We start from the raw sequence: 19,999 nt of genomic DNA on the forward strand, positions 1-19,999 counted from the left end.
TGGGCCACAGGGCAGTATTCTAACGTGATCAGGACCCCAAACACACCTCCGAGATGACCACTGCCTTGCTAAAAAAGCTGAGGGTAAAGGTGATGGACTGGCCAAGCATGTCTCCAGACATAAGCCCTATTGAGCATCTGTGAGGCATCCTCAAAACAGAAAGTGGAGGAGCGCAAGGTCTCTAACATCCACCAGCTCTGTGATGTCTTCATGGAGGAGTGGAAGAAGACTCCAGTGGCAACCTGTGAAGCTCTGGTGAACTCCATGCCCAAAAGGGTTAAGGCAGTGCTGGAAAATAATGGCGGCCACACAAAATATTGACACTTTGGGCCCAATTTGGACCTTGTCACTTAGGGGTGTACTCACTTTTGTTGCCAGCAGTTTAGACATTAATGGTGGTGTTTGTGGAGTTATTTTGAGGGGACAGGAAATTTACATTTTATACAAGCTGTACACTCACTACGTCACATTGTAGCAAACTGTCATTTCTTCAGTGTTGTCACATGAAAAGATAGAATAAAATATTTACAAAAATGTGAGGGGTGGACTCACTTCTCGGAGATACTGTATGTACAATTCTTCTAATGACTTTACGTGTGTATGCGGTTATGCATTTGTACACCTACACATGTAAAATCTGCAGATATGTATGGTCCCAGGTGCAGCTATCTCCTGCTTTTGTTTTTTGTATGCCGCTAAATGCAGCGCACATTTTTATTTGTAGACACAGCTGAGTGTATGGCCCAGATTCCTAAAATGCTGCATTTAGATGCATACAAATGCATGCAGCAATTTTGGAACTATGCTACAACCAGATTGCATGGTCATTTCGTACCATGCGATCCGGTGCAGGCAAACAGTGTGTTTGCAACCTGCGTTTGGGGTGTCGATAACATTGCACTGACACCTGCTGCAGATTGCAAGGGCAGTGTGATTGGAATGCGCTGAGGAAAATGTATACGGATTGCGGAGTCTACAGCACCGCATTAGTGTGAACCTCCTAGTCTGAACTACTAGCTGCACAATCCCTGGCAAGTTACCGTTTTTCGGAGGGATCACAGGACTTGTAGCTGAACAGATGCTGGGAAGTCCCAGACTGCATATAACAGCAGCAGACAAATGAGCACTGTCACGGATTCTTGTGTCTTACACATAGGTCATTACGTCAAGTGTTGCAGGCAAGGAAGCAAGTGTAAATTGCAAATAAGTGTTAGAAAACTTCTTTTCACACCCCCCGAGTGAGTGAGATTTTGTGCCACCACTAAATCGTTGCTGAGAACATTATTGTGACACCAGACAAAAGCCAGGCGTAACAGGCTCCTCCAGGACCTCTCCGCATGTTATCTGTGCGAGCAGCTGCTTAGACAGAATGTATTAGTAGGCTGACTTGTCTGAGTGACTGGCTAATTGTTGTCAGCTCTAAACTGTCTGCCAACTCCTGTCAGCTGTTGATCTGTGATGGCAAAGAGAATCTGCTTCATCAAGTAAATATATTTTCATCAGAACATGTGATATGGGTCTATCAGCAGATTTATTTTGTAGTAATGGCAAAACAGGAAGGAAGCTACTTTTTCCATTGAGGACGCCATCCCACAGAGCTGTCAAATGGCCAGCATGGCGCTTTATTGGTTAGCGTAGATGCCTTGCAGTATGGGTGTCATGTGTTCAAACGCCCACTAGAGACACTATCTGTATGGCAATGATGCATTTTTCTTGATTGTGTTTTTTTTCAAATAGACATTTACAGTTGTGTTCAAAATAATAGCAGTGTGTTGAAAAAAGTGAATAAAGCTCAAAATCCTTCTAATAGCTTTTATTTCCATACACACAAATGGATTGGGAAAACGACACATTCTATTCCAAATCAAAACATGAAGAAAAATAGATCAAATTTGTGTTGTTCCTCTAAAAAAATTGAAGAAAAGTGAATATTAGACGTTTCAAAAAAATAGCAGTGTTTGTATTCTTCTTTACAAACTCAAACATTCACTATATAAACTGAAAAATGTTTGAAGATTTTGCTTTCCTTTGAATCACTTATTAAATATTTGGTTGTAGTCGCACTGTTTCTGAGAACTGCTGTACATCTGTGTTGCATGGAGTCACCCAACTTCTGGCCCCTGTGAACAGGTATTCCAGCCCAGGATGATTGGACCACATTCCACAGTTCTTCTCTATTTCTTGGTTTTGCCTCAGAAACGGCATTTTTGATGTCACCCCACAAGTTTTCTATTGGATTAAGATCCAGGGATTGGGCTGGCCACTCCATAACATCAATCTTGTTGGTCTGGAACCAAGATGTTGCACGTTTACTGGTGTGTTTGGGGTTGTTGTCTTGTTGGAACACCCATTTCAAGGGCATTTCCGCTTCAGCATAACCTCTTCAAGTATTCTGATGTATTCAAACTGATCCATGATCCCTGGTATGCGATAAATAGGCCCAACACCGCAGTATGAGAAACATCCCCATATCATGATACTTGCACCACCATGCTTCACTGTCTTCACAGTGTACTGTGGCTTGAATTCAGTATTTGGGGGTCGTCTGACAAACTGTCTCCGGCCACTAGACCCAAAAAGAACAATCTTACTTTCATCAGTCCACAAAATGTTGCGCCATTTCTCTTTAGGCCAGTCAATGTGCTCTTTGGCAAATTGTAACCTCTTCAGCACGTCTTTTTTTTCACCAGTGGGACTTTGCGGGGGCTTCTTGCAGATAGCTTGGCTTCACATAGGCGTCTTCTAATTGTAACAGTACTCACAGGGAACGTCACACCTTCTTTCATCTTCCTGGAGCTGATTGTTGGCTGAGTCCTTGCCATTTTGGCTGTCCATTCGAATGGTAGTTTTTCGCTTTCTTCCACGTCTTTCAGGTTTTGCTTGCCATTTTAAAGCATTTGCGATCATTTTAGCTGAGCAGCCGATCATTTTCTGCACTTTTTTATATGTTTTCCCCTCTCCAATCAACTTTTTAATCAAGGTACGCTGTTATTCTGAACAATGTCTGTAACGACCCATTTTCCTCGGAATTTCAGAGAGAAATGCACTGTAACCAGCATGTACAACATTTGCTGCCTTCCTTCCTTATATAAGGGCAATAATTGCCACCTGTTTTTCAAAGAATGAATGACCTCACTAATAGAACTCCACACTGCTATTATTTTGAACATGCCCCTTTCAATTAGTGATTCAATGACACAGAATCAGCAGCATGCATGTCATGACTGTTGGGTCTGTTGGATTTCTATTACTCTACTACACCTGCTAGGAAATTATTTGCCATGTAGAAATATCATTTCTACCAAAAACAGTGATTGATCAGGTTAGTGATGTCTGACTGCTATTATTTTGAACACAACTGTATGTATTTCAGGCTAGGTTTACATATGTTCAGGTGGTGCGGCTGTGGATCCGCACGCAAATCAGTGCAGCCGCACCACCCGCACAGAGGAATGCGGACCCGTGGGAGGGTGCCATTAGTTCTAATGGTACACCGCCCGCACTGGAAAACGCAACCGTACTGGGAACCAAGGTTCCCATGCGGGCTGCGTTTTCAGAAGAAGTACAGGGACTTCTTCCCTGCGTGTCAGGGGGCACGGGAGTCCATTCAAATGAAGGGGCTGTCGTGCCCACACAAAACGTTGCCTGCACGGCCACATATATGTGAACCAGGAGTATGCTTTAATCTCACCTACAGCACACAGTGGCCATCCTCCCTCCACACCTGAGCCATGTTAGATGGGCCCTGGTCTTCTGCTGATGATAGAGCAATTCTTTGTGCTTTTAAGAAGCTTACCAAAATCCACTTCTCTTGTAAGTGCAATTCTGCAGGTTTTTCCTCAATAATATAGTCCGGTATGTTCTGCCAAAACATTTTTTTCAGTTTTGGATAGAGTAAGGATGGGTTAGAATCTTTGTCAGGTTTTTAGTGCTATCCAAGGCTCCGTTGGAGAGAATAAGGATAAATCTCTTCCCTCAGTCAGCTAATTGAACACTGAAAGAGCAGCAGAAGCCTGATGAAGTCAGTCATCTCTCCGCTCCTTCTGCTCTCTCCGCCTATAAGTATGTTTCATGCAGCACACCGGATTAGCTCCTTTTTCTCCATGCCTGCATGTTGCTATACCGGGGACTGCAAAAAAGGCTAAATATCAAGTCAAATTAAGATACTGACACTAGTTGCATTGTAGCTTCATTCAGATGAGTTGTTTAATTGGATCCTGTCTAAATTAATTACTTAATTACAGATACTTGTATAGCGCCATCAGTTTATGCAGTGCTTACACACACACACACACACACACGCACACACGCACACACACACACGTAGTGCATTCACATCAGTCCCTAACCCTCAAGAAGCTTACAATCGAAGGTCCCTCACTCACATTCATACATACACATACTAGGGCCAATTTAGACGGGAGCCAATTAACCTACCAGCATGTCTTTGGAGTGTGAGAGGAAACTGGAGTACCCGGAGGAAACCCACACAGACACAGGGAGAACATGCAAACTCCAGGCAAGTGGTGCCGTGGTTGGGATTTGAACCAACATTTGAACCAACAACCCTAGCACTGCCAGGCGGAAGTGCTAAGCATTTAGCCACTGTGCTGCCCAAAAATTGGCCCTAGTATGTGTATGTATGAATGTGAGTTAGGGACCTTAGATAGTACACACCTTGAGGGCTAGGGACTGATCTGAGTGTACAATATATATATACAGTATGTAAATCGCTGCGTAAATTGATGGCGCTATATAAGTACCTGTAATAAATACCGGCATGGAGCTTAAACAATATGTAAACCCAACATATTATGTTCCTGATATGTGCTTACTGTACCATGTACTTGTATGAAAAACTATCCTGTGCTTCCTTTATGTGAAATCCCTGATGTTCCTGCCAGTCCCGCTTTCCTATTAAAAACTAACCACACCAGGCATGCGAGCACACTGTGGTCAGTTTTCTGACTGTGCTAGGAACCAAAATGTTTACATATCTTTAAACCAAAAGTTAAAATATGCAACCTACCATAGACGATGTAAAGGCATATATGCATATTTTGTGAAGAAAAGATACTGTACATAGAATTGAGGGAGCCCCAGCAAACTTACAGTGGCGTGTGATATTGTCAGGATTCCGTTCTTTACAGTACACTTCCTTCTCTGCCAAACTTTTCGTAACCTAAAACATAAAAATATTACACAATTATATGGTAGGATAAAGAACATCAGCTTCAACTGCTCACAGTACCCTGGAGTTCTGGTCCTGGGGAACATAAGTGATCTCTGCCCCATTTCCTGGAATGTATATTATCATTTAATAATTACAATATTCTCCTTTAGTAATTACCATAAGATGTAAGAAAATCACCCAGGTTATTTTTTGTATTCTGTGCTGACTAGCTAAGTGTGCCAGGAAACATCTAGAACATCTAGCATCTACATCCAGAGAACCTAGCAAGGTAAAAATGTACCTTTTGCCTTGAATTCCTATGGAAAAATACAGTGCACTACTTGACATGTGACTGTATCTGGGCATTCCTGTTCTGATGTTCAATCGCTATATATCTACAGTTTGAGATCATCTAAGGCACTGCTGCCTTAAGCCTTTTTCATACAGGCGATCCGATCAGGTCCACCTGTCAGTTTTCCAGGAGGACCTGATCGCATGGTCCATGTATCTCTAAGGACTGGTGGGTGTAAACAAACTGTCTACTGTCTAGGGGGATCAGATTGAAGGGCAGTCAGGTGTAAGTGGAGTCTGTTTATGCCTGACCGTCCATACAGCAGAGCAGTCTCTGTCTGTGTCCACTCTGCATAAACTGAGCAGACAACAACCTGCTCCCTCTGATTAGCTGGGGAACTGTGATTGCATCTCCTGCTAATACTAACAAAGTCCACCACGTGTAATAAGGGCATTAGATCCAAAATTTGAAGTAAGATTTTGTGTTGTCTACCAAAGCCAGGGAAAGACCCGGGTAAGCTGGAATCATAAATATTTTGTGTTGTCACTATGATGGTGCTCACTGAGGGGTGGTTAGAGTGAAAACTGCGGACCAGTAGTGGACAATTCTTACTTGCTATGATATATGGGCAAAAGTTTGCGGACAGCAGATTATCACACCTATATGAGCCTGTATGGACAACCCATACCAAAACCATGGGCATTGATATGGAATAGACCACTTTTGTGGCTAAAACTGTCAACTCTTCTGAGAAGGCTTTCCACAAGATTTGTTACCATTCAACCAAAACAGCATTTGAACGTTCAGGTACTGATATTGGATGAAGAGATGTGGCATGCAATTGGCATTTCCATTCAGCCTATAGTTGTTCAGTAGGGTTGAGGTTAGAGCTCTGTTCAGGACACTGAAGTTCCTCCACAACAACCACGTCTGTATGGAGCTGGCTTTGTACACAAGGGCACAGTCATTTGGCGACAGAAAAGGGCCTTCTGCAAAGCTATTGCGACCAGGATGAACGCACAGAATTGACTAAAGTGTCTTTGTATTCTAATGCCTGTCAGTGGAGAGTGCATGGCCGTGTGCTTTATTTTATACATCTGGTTTTGGAATGAGATGTCCAATATGGTTATGTAGGTGTGATGGTGAGATGTTCACAAACCTTTGGAAATATTATGTTTATAGCAGAAAGGCATAAGGATAACAATGCTGAAGGATAACAGCAATTTCATATAAAGCAATTTATAACTCTGCCCCAAATTACATCACCAGTCTTGTCTCCAAATATCACCCAAACCGTACTCTCCGCTCCTCGCACGAACTCCCGCTCTCTAGCTCCCTTGTCTCCTCCCATGCTCGTCTGAAGGACTTCTCCAGAGCTTCCCCCATCCTCTAGAATTCTCTACCCCAATTTATCAGACTATTGCCTACTCTGCTCACTTTTAGGCGATCTTTTCAGGGAAGCCTATCCTGCCGTCAGCTAACAATGGAATCTTCTACTCTTCCTACCAGTCCATCCCCCACAGTTACTACCTTTTGTACCACTAGCCCCTCCCTCCTAGATTGTAAGCTCCAAGGAGCAGGGCCCTCCTATCCCTCTTGTATTGAACTGTATCGTCTCCCATTATATTGTAAAGCGCTGAGCAAACTGTTGGAGCTATATAAATCCTGTATAATAATAATTTTCAGCCAATGCCTTACCTTCTGAATTGAATATTCCATTATTCAGAATGAATAATGGAACACATATTAAAAGCATTGTACACTTTCAAATGTTTTTGCTGTTTGAACTAAGTATTAGTGTGACATTTGTTTACCTAACCTTGAAATAATGAGCTCACATGCTGTGGCTGCAGTTTGTAGTGTCATGACTTCCCCAGGTCTATTTATTCATTCATCTAGCATGTCCATTTTCACTAAAGGTTTAGTAAATATAAAAAGTGTCCAGTTCATGACTAGCCATTTCCCTTGTGTTGCACAACAAGTGTTGGGAGTGCTAATGCTATAAAACTGCAAGGTGGTATCTTTGTTAATTGCTCTGCCTGCTTGTGTCTGTGTCAGAGCACTAGACTGAGAGACCTGAGGATTGTGGGATCTGTAGTTTCTTTACAGGAAGTGTCAGTTCTAAGACTACAGATAGAGGTTTATACATTAATCTGTACAGTGCCATGCCTCACATCTCATGTTTGAACACAAACAGTTGACACAGGAATGTGAAGATCGACTTGGCTACAGGCTGTGCACATATGGCAACATATGACACCATTAAACTACAGGATCAATGCATATTTTATACAGGTGAAAAAAAGAGATCCAAGTAGGAAGGTTTATAATGTCTTTAAAGGAAAGATGTTTTCCATTTAACATTCATGTTGCAGGCACAACTAATACTTGCACCCCCTTTTCCAAGTCCAGCCTAAAAATAAATCTTTAAACCAATATTAAATGTACCAGAAACCACATCCTCAGCAGCGCCAGCACTTTAAGGTTGGCACTAGCTATGCTGGGCTGTGAATTAATACAGATGGGCAGTGGTCACATTGTCACTTGAGGAGGTGTAGTAATTTGAAAAGGGTACAACAATGCTGATTCTGCATCTTCCAATTTGATTGTTTGAATAAAAGAATTTTCAATAAACTGCTAAAAATAGTTTTGTTTTTTTTAGTACTTTGAGAATTTTCAGTTAAAAGACCTACAACATACCCATCGCTCTTCTTCAACAGGTATCCTTTCTTCTCACTGCCATACTCCTTGTTACCCTGCAGCTGGTGCATGCTGTACCCTCCTTGCTTGCTCTGAGAATCCTAGAAAGAGGAAAAAGGATCAAACACTGGACATATTTTTATGAATAGCATATAATGATGGCCCATGTAACTGAAACAAATGGATTCTTATTAAATGATTTGTCCGCCCACCTGAAAAATTTGCCTTAAAGTGTATTTAAAGGCAAAACATTTTTTTCTTTTTTATATTTGGTGAGGTGAGTGATGAGGGGTAAGAACACCTGTGAGATTTCAATTGCTGCCTGTGTCTCCACTTGAGAGATTCATTCTATCTGTCCTGGTGACTACTTTCACTGGGACTGAAAGTGAAAAAAAATCAAATATTGCCAACAAAAAAGGAAGAAAGAGGGAAATCTTCCAATTGGGACAATTATTCCTGTGACTCAACTGTCTAAGGGCTCTTTAATACTCGCGGTGGAGTGTGGTGCCTTCTGAGAAACAACAGTTGTCGTCTGGCCCTATTGAACGCAATGGGTGAGCTTGACAAGCACCTCAAGTTAAAAATGCCATTGCCCTGGCACGTGAACATCCCCGTCCAGTTGTTATTTTACAGTTCGGGTGGGTGGCCCGGTGGCCCTGATCTAAGAAGGGATTTCAAATATTTTGGAGAAACTTCTTCTCGCTTTCTGCTGTTCCTGCAGGTCAGGAAGTGAAATTTCGCCAATGGCATTCACATGGCAAGAAAAAACTGATAGGGGATGTAACCATTTCCTACTCTGTCCAAAGTGAAAACAAATATTCCTACTGTCCAAGTACTGTCCTGAAAGCTTTGAGTTGCAGCCTCACAGGACAGGCAAAAGATGACCATTATGTAATAACAGATGATTACTATGGTACACTGTGCATGCAAGACATTGGTCTTTCATGAGACAACCTAAATGAAACCTAATGGTAAAAGTTGACCTAAGCTGTGATGCCATTTGGTGGGCTTTTAGAATTTTTCCATTGGTTAAAATATACTTTAAATATCCAAACATGAACTTGTTTCTGCATGGATGCTTGTCACAGCACACTTTGGCTGCTTATATGTTTCTCTTCTAGCTGACGTTGCCATTTTGTTTGGCTTTAGCATAAGCAAAGATAGCCAGTTCTCCAACCTCCCATCACTGAATTATCAACAGGCCACAGCGTGCTTGGATTATCCTTGTGGGGTTCCAGTAAAGTAAAAAAAAAAATCCACCATGAACTATGTAATACAGATCTCCATCCAAAGTTGTAGCTCATCTTGGCCCTTTAAAAAGTATGCAACTAACCATTTGGACAACCTTTATAGTTAGGCTCATTTGGACAACCTTTAGAGTCACACCTCTACCCTGTATGTGCAACCTTTTTGCACATACAGGGTAGAGGTGTGACTTTAAAGCCTAACTAAGGCAGGGGAAATAACCATCTTGGCTTCATTTACGGCACGTCAAGTATTTATTGCTATGTCCCTTCATGACAGAACCTGATGATACATCTCTCCAATGGGGATACAGACAAAAACATTTTTTTTTTGGAATAATAGAGATGGGTTAGAACATCTAACAATGGGGGAGATTTGCTAAAATTGGAGAGTGCAAACTCTGGTGCAGCTGTGCATGGGAGCCAATCAGCTTCTTCAATTAAGCTTTGACAATAAAACCTGGAAGCTGATTGGTGTCTATGCAGAGCTGCACCAGATTTTGCACTCTCAAATTTTAGTAAATCAACCCTTAGGTCTTTTACTGGTATCTGTGCCTTTTTCTTCCAGAGATGCCTGCACCCAAAAGTCTTATATGGGTTCCACAGGGACAAAAATTGAGGGAAAAATCTCAATGAGGTCACAGACAGAAAGAAACCTGACTAAATTTTTACATCTTCCTCCTTTCTATGCAAAGCTAAACACCAAAGGCCAAAAAATGAATCGATCAATTTTGAAGCTCCTGGTCTTAGGCAGGACGTTTAATTTTAAAATTGCAAAACAGCTAAAAGGTTATATTTAAAGAGGAATCCCGGGATAACACCAAGTAATCTTAAAACCCCCCCCCCCTCCCCCAACAGTCTGAAAATAGGTAAGTATATACATCTTTCTTGCACAGGCTAGTAAGCATAGGCGTTGTGAGGGTGGAGGGGATAGATTTAAGAGGATTTAGGATTATCCCAGAATTTCACTTTAAGCTACTGGAAAACCAGCCATAGATGATTCGAATCTCAGCCGGTCCCTTCTGAACTGGCCGAATTTCAATCCATCTATGGGCAGACTGATCGTACCCCAGTCAATCCATCAAACCAACATGTCAGATTTTTGCATGTAAATATTTCCAGTGTCTAATAGCCAATAGCAATAATCACTGTGTTCTCCGTGCAGGGATGGCTCTCTGCTCCACCCAGCTTGGAGAACATAATAGCTCTGCAGGAGGGATTCCCCCATCAACATGGACTGTGTTGATGGTGGAATTGAGCGATTTTCTATCCTGCAACCCATGGTTGCAGGAAAGAAAATCGCATCATCTATAGCCTGCCTAAGTCACGGTTTATATTAGAGGATATGGTATGCTTCATCATTTCTTCCCCAACCCTTCTTACCTTCTCTTTTACACTTTTTCTACTGTGTCATTAATTCTGAATGTTTACTTATGAAAGGCTCAAAGCACTCTTGAAGGAGGGCTCCCCCTGTACTGCTGTATATTTTAACATGACTATCAAGTGGGATTACATTGAGCTAATCTACCATGAAATCATTTATTGAAAAATACCAATAAAAATAATCAAAAGTAATAAACATTTTCATTTGTGGTGATATCTGTGGTAAGCAATGCTCCTCATTATGTTTGGGATATGGATAAAGATGCGTGACAGAAGAACAACATCAACAAAGCAGACCGAAAAATGCCACTTACTCTCCTAGACTTCGATCAGGGAAGGCAAATGAGAGGTAGGAGAGAGAAAAAGCAAAATTCTAATTAAATCAATGTTAGAAATCACAGGGAGATTTAATAAGAAGCCATTGAAGGTAATATTTTCTAAAGTAAGGCAACTCATTGAGAGGTCTCATATAGAAGCTGCCATTGTAGGACTCCTGAGCTGTATAGTGGTTTGCAGGCAATGACGTTGAACTCATTTCAGCTTCACTGTGACATTCCAGTTGTCCGAGAAGGGCAGCTTCCATCTGAGGCTTCTTACACAATTTTCAATTCTGCTGCATAACAGTCTCTCTTTACAAAAGGCATGGGAGAGTAGGATTTTGCCTTTCCAAACTCACTCAGTGCTAGCTCTTGGTCACCTCAATGCCAGGAGCAGGCAGGAATATGTTAGATTCATGGTAACATATAATACAGAGTTATCCGTTTCACATGTTTATGGAATTTTCCAAAGAAGGACCCTTGCTCTTTGTCTGGAAGCAGTGGTCTCTCTGTAGAGGTTTGACACATCCCTTGTAGTACCAGACATATAGTACTTCAATCACTACCTCAAGCAAGACTCTTGGTTGCAGTGTACGGATGGTCCCATGCCAACCAGCCCCTTTGTTACCCAAGCTATCCTCATTATCATTCTTGCTGTGTCCCATATATCCCATCTTACACAATTAAAGGTTAAACACATCCTCCTCATGCTGTGCCATCTTCTCTACAGTGGTATAGTCCTGGCTTTGAACCTTACTCTTTTCAAGTTGTCTCATTCTCCTCCAGTTTGGCTGTCCCAAAGTCCAGATCTCTTCCCATACCAAGCTTTTACTATTATTATTATTATTATACAGTATTTATAAAGCGCCAATGGTTCGCTCAGCGCTGTACATTACAAAGGGGGACAGAACATGTGACAGAACAATACCAATACAATGCAAAACATGAGGGGATTGAGGGCCCTGCTCTTTCGAGTTTACAATCTAGGAGGGAGGGGATGGTGGCACAGGAGGAGATAGCTGTAGGGGATGGAGTGGTAGAAAGAGTGGAGGAGGTCGGTCAAGTTAGCAGGGGGTAAGGTAGGCTTCCCTGAAGAGATTGGTTTTCAGGGTGCGCCTAAAGGAGAGGAGAGTAGGTGATAATCTGATGGGTTGGGGCAGGGAGTTCCAGAGGATGGGTGACACCCTGGAGAAGTCCTGGAGGCAGGCATGGGAGGAGGAGACCAGGGAACTAGAGAGAAGGAGGTCTTGTGAGGAGTGGAGTGTGCGTGTTGGGCGGTACTTTGATATTAGGTCAGTGATGTAGTTTGGGGCAGTGTGGTGGACGGCTTTGTACTAGTTATTTAATAACTGTAAACAGACTGTAAGGAGGCAGTAGGTGAATTCAAGAAGACACATTCTTCCATTCTCAAAGCAGTTTTTTTTTTTTTATTTCATCTTAGCTCACTCTGCAGTTCTTTCTGATTTCTGTTCATTGCTTCACTAGTTAGCAGACCCTAGAGACTGCCAAAGGTGACATCAACTGCAAATAAATCAGAGGTGGGCCTCAAAAGAGGAACTTCTGGATAATAAAGGTAAAAGCAGGAATCTTGTGGTTTCCGCTCAAAGGTAAGATTTTTACTTTTTTTTCACTAGAAGTACAGAATCGTTGTTTTGCAAAAATAAGTGTTAACAATAATAATAATAATAGTAGTAGTATTTCTTCCAGTTCAAAGTGAATTTTCAGAGGACGCACGTATAAAATGGAAGAGGTCACAACGGCTAGAAAAGACATTACTAAAGGGAGTCAGCTGTTCCTCAAAAAACATACAATATTTCTCTACAGAACACGGCCCTTTTCAGGGCTGGTATTTCAGACCAAGAATACATAAACCAGCCACCTGCTCCATAACAAGGCTGTATATAAGAACACTTTGTCTAGAGCCAAGGCACCTACACAATATGGTCCTTATTTTATTGTTTTACTGTACGAGACAATAGAAACAGTCAATGATTCGTCTTCTCATGTCTCTACAGTAATAGAGTATTAGTGCACTGGTGGAATGAAGGAAAAGGCAACCAGATATAAAATACAGAGGCACTCCGCATCAATATATACACTGATCAGCCATAGTATTATGACCATTGAGAGGTAAAGTAATTGTCTTGTTAAAATGGCAAGTGTAAGGATTTGAGTGACTCTGACAAGGTCCAAATTGTAATGGCTAGATGACTGGGTTAGACCAACTCCAAAACTGCAGCTCTAGTTCCCGGTCTGCAGTGGTCAGGACTGACCAAAGGAGGTCCAAGGAAGGAAAACCAGAAAACTGGCAATGGGGTTATGGGCGGCCAAGGCTCACTGATGTACAAGGGAGGGATAGGCTTACCTGTGTAGTCTGATCTAACAGAAAAGCTACTGGAGATCAAATTGCTGAAAATGTTCATGCTGGTTCTGATAGAAAGATGTCAGCACACACAGTGCATCGCAGTTTGTTGTGTTTGGGGCTGTGTAGGCACAGAGTGGTCAGGGTGCCAATGCTGTCCACTGCCAAACATGCTTACAATGGGCATGTAGGCATCAGAACTGAACCATAGAGCAATGGAAGAAGATGGTCTGGTCTAATGAATCATGTTTTTTTAAACATCATGTGGATGGCTGGGTGCATGTACGTCACTTACCTGGGGAAGAGATGGCACCAAGATGCACTATGGGAAGAAGGCAAGCTGGCAGAGGCAGTGATCTGCCAGTGATGGATTGGTGGCAGATACCACAGCATACCTTCAGAGGTCTGGTGGAGTACATCCCTCGATGGGTCAGAGTGGTTTTGGCATCAAAAGGGGGACCTACTCAAGATTAGGTGAGTGGACATAATGTTATGGCTGATCGGTGTATATACAATTCTAAGGCTGGCTGTACACTAGTAGAATTCCGTGAAATGTTTCGTTTTGAGAACATTTGTTTGATTTTCTAATCATTAGAGGGGTCACATGGACATTTGTTTTTGACAGTAGCGATGACAAAATTTGAAGAGCCAGCATGGAAACTTTTTCTCATATGTGGTTTTTGTTCAGAAAAGTTATTTCACACCAATTGAGCCAAAATGTTAAAAGAAAATCAAGTTTGAGCTACTTTCAAATGAAGTTCATCAAGCCGTCAAATGCACTGAGAATTTTTGTACGAATTTCCATTCGAAAATCTACTGGTATATAGCTACCTTAACCACCTCCCGTCTGGCCGTGCAGGGTCGGGTGGCCCTTTATAAACGGCCACCCCGCACCCTGCTTGTGCGCGCTTCCTCCGGACACAGTGGAACACCGATCGCCGAACGGGACCTCTGCGCGAGGTCCCGTTCATGTGATCACATGCAGAGTAGTAAGCAAGATGTCACTTGTGACATCATTGCTTACTACGTGTGAAATCTGTGAATGATCACAGAGATCACATGGTACAAGGCTATTCACAACAGCCTTGTACCATGTGACAAGCTGTGACCAATCACAGCTCACTCAGTAGTTCTCAATGGCTGTAGGAATGCAGCTAGAGAGAAGGAGAAATGATTACTTTTACAGCCGTTATGGGTGTAAAAGCAATCCGTGTAAAAAAAAAAAAAAAAATCTTCATCACCCCCCACAAGTAGTACAGTGTCACCATGGTGACACTGTACTGCTAGGGTGACAGTATGTATAACAAAAAATTAAATGATATATTAAAAAAATAAAAATTTTTTAAAAATTATAATTTTTGGTTATAAACTAATTTGGGTTATTTTTATTTTACTAAAAATATAACAGAATAAATTTTGGCCAAGATTTATGATGAAATACTATTTTGTTGCAAAATTTTATAAGAAAAACACTTTTTTAAAAATTTTTTGAACTTTTTAATTTACATAGCAAAAAAATAAAAAATCCCAGTGGTGAATAAATACCACCAAAATAAAGCTTTATCTGTCTCAAAAAAATTGATATGGTACAGTGTTGCATGACCGCGCAATTGTCATTCAAAGTGTGATAGCACTGAAAGCTGAAAATTGGCCTGGACAGGAAGGGGCAAAAGTGTCCGGACTGGAAGTGGTTAAACTGAACTTGAACTAAAAAAAACAAACAAAAAAAAAAACAAACATGCCGAAAAGGACCCTATTGTTTTCTCCTCCCTGCCTGTCAGTGGTAATGTACAATAGGCTGCACAGCTCAGCGTACATTTATGGCACACTGTGTTGTGATGATGATGTCACTCTAGTGCGCATGCAAGGAAGGGACGATAAAGCAGCCAAATGGAGTGAACCAAAAAGGAAGACTGGGGGGGGGGGATGGAAGCAGCCATGACAGCAAAAAACACTGACAGTGCAGTGCTGGAGGACATTGTTGGACAGGTACGTCTGTCCCAATGTGATATATGGTGTATACTAGCACATTATGGCATAAAACTCCTGGTTGCCCATTTAATGAACAGCAAAAAATAGCGGAGTGTAATTGCGCTTTAAGGTTCTCTTTGCTAGACGAATTGAAAGGCACAGGAATTTTACTATATGACTTTCTTTTGCTTCTATTAAACGCAATTAAAATCATACTGTATCTTCTAAATACAAACTGACCAATCACTCCTATTATCTCCATCAAAACACACACACTGACAAAATACGGGAGCTGTTTAACCTGCCAAAGTGCAGCCAAGCTGATGATGACACTTACTCTGCTACAGTTATAGACTTTAGAAAATATTCAGTGGTAGCTCTCAACCCACAACCTCATGACTGGACAGTGAAGGAGCAGCTAAACACTGATGAGGTCATGCCTCTGCTCACTCTACTCTTTCATCCTATCAGCATGCTCCTTGTCAACACACTTGCATGCAGCACACCTTATTGGCTCCCAGTGATGCTGTATAGGTGGCTGATACCATGTCAAATTCAGAAACTTATACTAGTTACATAAAAAAAAAAAAACTTCAAGGATTAGTTCACCTTTTCAGAACCCCCTACACTTTAATAAATACAGACCTGCTATAATTTGTCCTTTATATCTGCCTGGAGATCAGCCTTAAAGCAACGTTACCATGTTTCACTGTACAGAAGTGTAGCTGGCCAGCTAAGACCAGTCCTAGGTTGTTATTATGGTTCACATATGTGTGTATACCAAACCTGCCAATAACCTCAGTACAGTATATATGTACATATGTTAAAGCCAATAGCAGAATCATTGCTGTAATTTATGTCTTTGAATGTTATATGACATTTATATATTCATTGTGTTAGCAGAAGCAGAAAAGGAAAATATGCTTTTAAGAGTTAGTAGTTAGTATATAGGTGAGCCAATCACAGCCAGCCTCACACTGTACAGAGCCTTAACCAATCCCAGCCAGTTTCACATTTATGCCTGTGTAAAACTCCCTGCTAGAATGTTCTAGAGACACTTGTTCACCAGACAGAAGAGGAAACAGACAAAGTTCCAGTCAGAGAAGCTTTATGGAAGCAGAGAAGGCCAAATAGGTATTTAATGCACTTGTGTGTTCCTCTGTTGTTTAGCAGTGCAAGTGGGTCTGTATGTAAAAACTGTTGTGTGTGTTTACTTGTAGTTCCACCGAATCTAACGAATCTATCGAGATAAGCTATCGAATCAACCCAATGTAATACGAATCAAACCATTGTAATATGAAAGAAATAAGCTACTGTAAGATAAACGAAACAAGCCATTGTAAGCAGTTATATGAAGAAGATTGAAGTTATTAAAGAAGTTAACTAAAGTATTCGGTGTGCTCTTTAAACCTACTGCATCCATAGAGCGGCATTGGAGGAATTACAGAGTAAAGTCAGTCGAATCAAACAAAGAAACAGCAATTGCATAATTTTTCTAATGCCACAGCGCACTAGGCACTACAAGTGCTGCGCCTGCCACAAGAAGTTCCTTGGCTCTGGCCTAGCCTGATCTGTTCAGACTTGCTCTGACAGAAAACCTTAGTTCACATTTAAAGCACTATTCTTAAAATCATGTACTGTCCTGTCTAAATATACGGTGACACTAAAAAACCCCATGACTGGTCTTAAAAGGAAGGAAAAAAAAAAAAAATCAATATTTTCTTTTAAAAGTTCGATCTACACTAGGTGCCTAAGAAATGTATGCTCTTTTATACTTATGGTTCAGTTATGTTTATTAGAAATTTACAGATAAAATGTATATCCAAATATATGTCAAATAAGACCAAATATATGGATACAGTATCAAATCTGTTAGCGGGGGGCAACAGAAACATCTCATATATGGTACAATATATAACCGTAACAGAAATCATGTAGTTTAATAACATGTAGGGAGAAGGTTGGGGTACCCGGGTAGGTTGGGTTCCAAAATGCTGTTCTACTTCAACAGCATAGCAATGTCTTTATGCTTGCCCCAACCCAACACAGTAAAGATAAGGCCCTCTAGCCGGGCAGGATTACAATTGCCTGGCCTGCATTTCCACGTGGGAGAGCAACGGAGATGCCCAAAACACCAAATGACCAGCAGTAACAGGATGTTAAAAAGAACCTGTCATTGAATTTTACTTTATCAACAGCACAACAACGTGGTATTAGACTCCAAAACTGAATATATCTGAGCTTACCAATCCTTACGTGTGGTGGCTGCATTTAGTCCTTCTTTCCCTTTATTATCCCCTGGTGGGTGATCTGGTCAGTAATACATTTCCTACCTTAGAATGTCTCCACTCCACTGGGTAACGGAGACACCTTTACAAAGTAGCATTGCCAGTATGGGGAGAGGGTAGCAGATTTATGCAGGCCATAGACGGGTTCGAAAATCGGCCGATTTTTTCAGCCAAAAAAAAAAAAAAAAAAATCGGCCGATTTTTGCACCGTTAGTGGGTTCATCGGTCGGCCATTTTTCAGGGTTTTGGCATTTTTTTTATCGGTACAGTTGGGGGGGAAAAAAATCGGCCGATTTTGCTGATCGGCCAATTTTCCCAGCAATGATGGGCAAATAGTTTTACCGATAAAAAATCTGCGCATGAGCCCTGACCTGGAAGAAGAAGAAAGAAGAAGAAAGAAAAAGAAAGAAGAAAGAAGAGGAAGAAGAAAAAGAAGAATTCCAGTCCGCTATTATATTTTATATGAAAAGTCTTGCGGTTGCAACAATGTATCTATTTGTATCTGAATAAAAACATCTGCCCCCAAAATGGATATAAATGGATACATTGTTGCAACAGCAATACTTTTTCATGTCAAATATAATAGCGGAGCTCTCTGCAGGGACAGAAGTAAATAAATGCCGGCCGTAGACGGGACAAAAATCGGCCATTTTTTTTTACCATTGGTGGTAACGTCGGCCCAGTGAACGACCAATTTTTCTTTTTTCTTTTTTAAAAACGGACGGTTTTCGACCCGTCTATGGCCTGCATTAGGTGGTCTAGACTAAGAAAATGAAAGCTCAACTCCAGCTGACATTCTTTTAAGCAGTTACAACAACCGTTTTTGTTTTCTTTTGGTATAAAGGTTTTTAACTATGGGCAGCACAGTCGCTAAATGGTTAGCACTTCCGCCTGGCAGAACTCAGGGTCGTTGGTTCGAATCCCAACCATGACACCACCTGCCTGGAGTTTGCATGTTCTCCCTGTGCCTGCGTGGGTTTCCTGCGGGTATTCCAGTTTCCTTCCACACTCCAAAGACTTGCTGGTAGGTTAATTGGCTCCTGTCTAAATTGGCCCTAGTATGTGTATGTATGAATGTAAGTTAGGGACCTTAGATTGTACGCCCCTTGAGGGTTAGGGACTGATGTGAATGTATAATATGTATGTAAAGCGCTGCGTAAATTGATGGCACTATATAAGTACCTGAAAAAAATAAATACTAAATAACTACAGTATATGTATAAAAGCTGACCATTGTAAGCACCCCTGCCAGTGGTAAATGGTTTGACTTATCCCTGTAACACTTTTGCTGGACACCTTCTATTAAAAAGACAACTGAAAAATAACTGACTTACTGGCAGGATCAACAGGTGAAAACAAAGGCGAAAAAGACTAAAAAACAAACAAACAAATGCAGCCAATGCATCTAAGAAATGGTAAGCTGCAATATATTACATTTCTATTTTGGGGTTTAATATGAACAGGCAGGAGAATCTTATACACAATTATCTATGCACATGACTTTCTCTGTGCAGTCTGGGATATAATCAACATGCAGGGGGCCTCAACTTCTCCAACACTGAGCCCTGTCCATAGGTACCTTACATTTTGTCCTCCTGCAGCTCCAACAGGTCCTGTTGTCCACCACCATCTAGTCCAGGGGTGGGCAACTGTGGCCCTCCAGCTGTTAGTGAACTACAAGTCCCATCATGCCTCTGCCTTTGGGAGTCATGCTTGTAACTGTCAGTTTTGCAACGTCTCATGGGACTTGTAGTTCTACAACAGCTGGAGGGCCAAAGTTGCCCACCCCTGATCTAGTGTGTTCTTTCTTCAGCCATTGGGTGGCCCCTTCTTATATAACTCCTGCACATGCACACTGGAGTTCCATTGTCCCTGCACCCAATCTAATCTCTGCGTCTTACAGATGATGGGATTGTTTACCACACTGTGCAGACGACAAATACAAATCCTCTAATACCAAAAAACTTTACCCAATAACAAAATTTCAAATTCCGTTTCATATTTCAAGAAAAGGCGTTGTGCCTGAAAAACTGAAGCCCCCCAGCTTCAAAATGACAATGTATTATTTGCATTCAAGCTGCCAAACAAAAAGCATGCCACAAATGTGAAAATAAAACTGTGAAGAATAATGTATTTCTAAAATTACATTTATTTTATTTCTGTCATACTGTAATGGTATATGACAAGTGCAGTTTAAACACAAACAAGTTAACCACTTGCCCTCCTGAGGATTTACCCCCCTTAATGACCAGGCCTCTTTTTGCTACTC

The 19,999-nt window shown here is 41.4% G+C and overlaps 1 protein-coding gene across 4 annotated transcripts in view; it reads right to left on the reverse strand.

The window, feature by feature from the left end:
- The window catches only part of ASAP1 (ArfGAP with SH3 domain, ankyrin repeat and PH domain 1), a 491,182-nt gene that overhangs the window by 109,254 nt on the left and 361,929 nt on the right, over window positions 1–19,999 (reverse strand). For all 4 annotated transcript variants that reach the window (XM_089685927.1, XM_089685924.1, XM_089685928.1 and 1 more), the window contains 2 exons: window positions 8,166–8,266; window positions 5,113–5,182 (listed from right to left, as the gene is read on the reverse strand). In XM_089685927.1, coding sequence (XP_089542053.1) covers window positions 5,113–5,182; window positions 8,166–8,266 — 171 coding nt within the window. The remainder of the gene's footprint in view (window positions 1–5,112; window positions 5,183–8,165; window positions 8,267–19,999) is intronic.

Source organism: Staurois parvus, unplaced genomic scaffold, assembly GCF_062004578.1.
Source record: "Staurois parvus isolate SC_StPar_1 unplaced genomic scaffold, SC_StPar_1.0 ptg000389l, whole genome shotgun sequence".
In the NCBI taxonomy this organism is placed as follows: Eukaryota; Metazoa; Chordata; class Amphibia; order Anura; family Ranidae; genus Staurois; species Staurois parvus.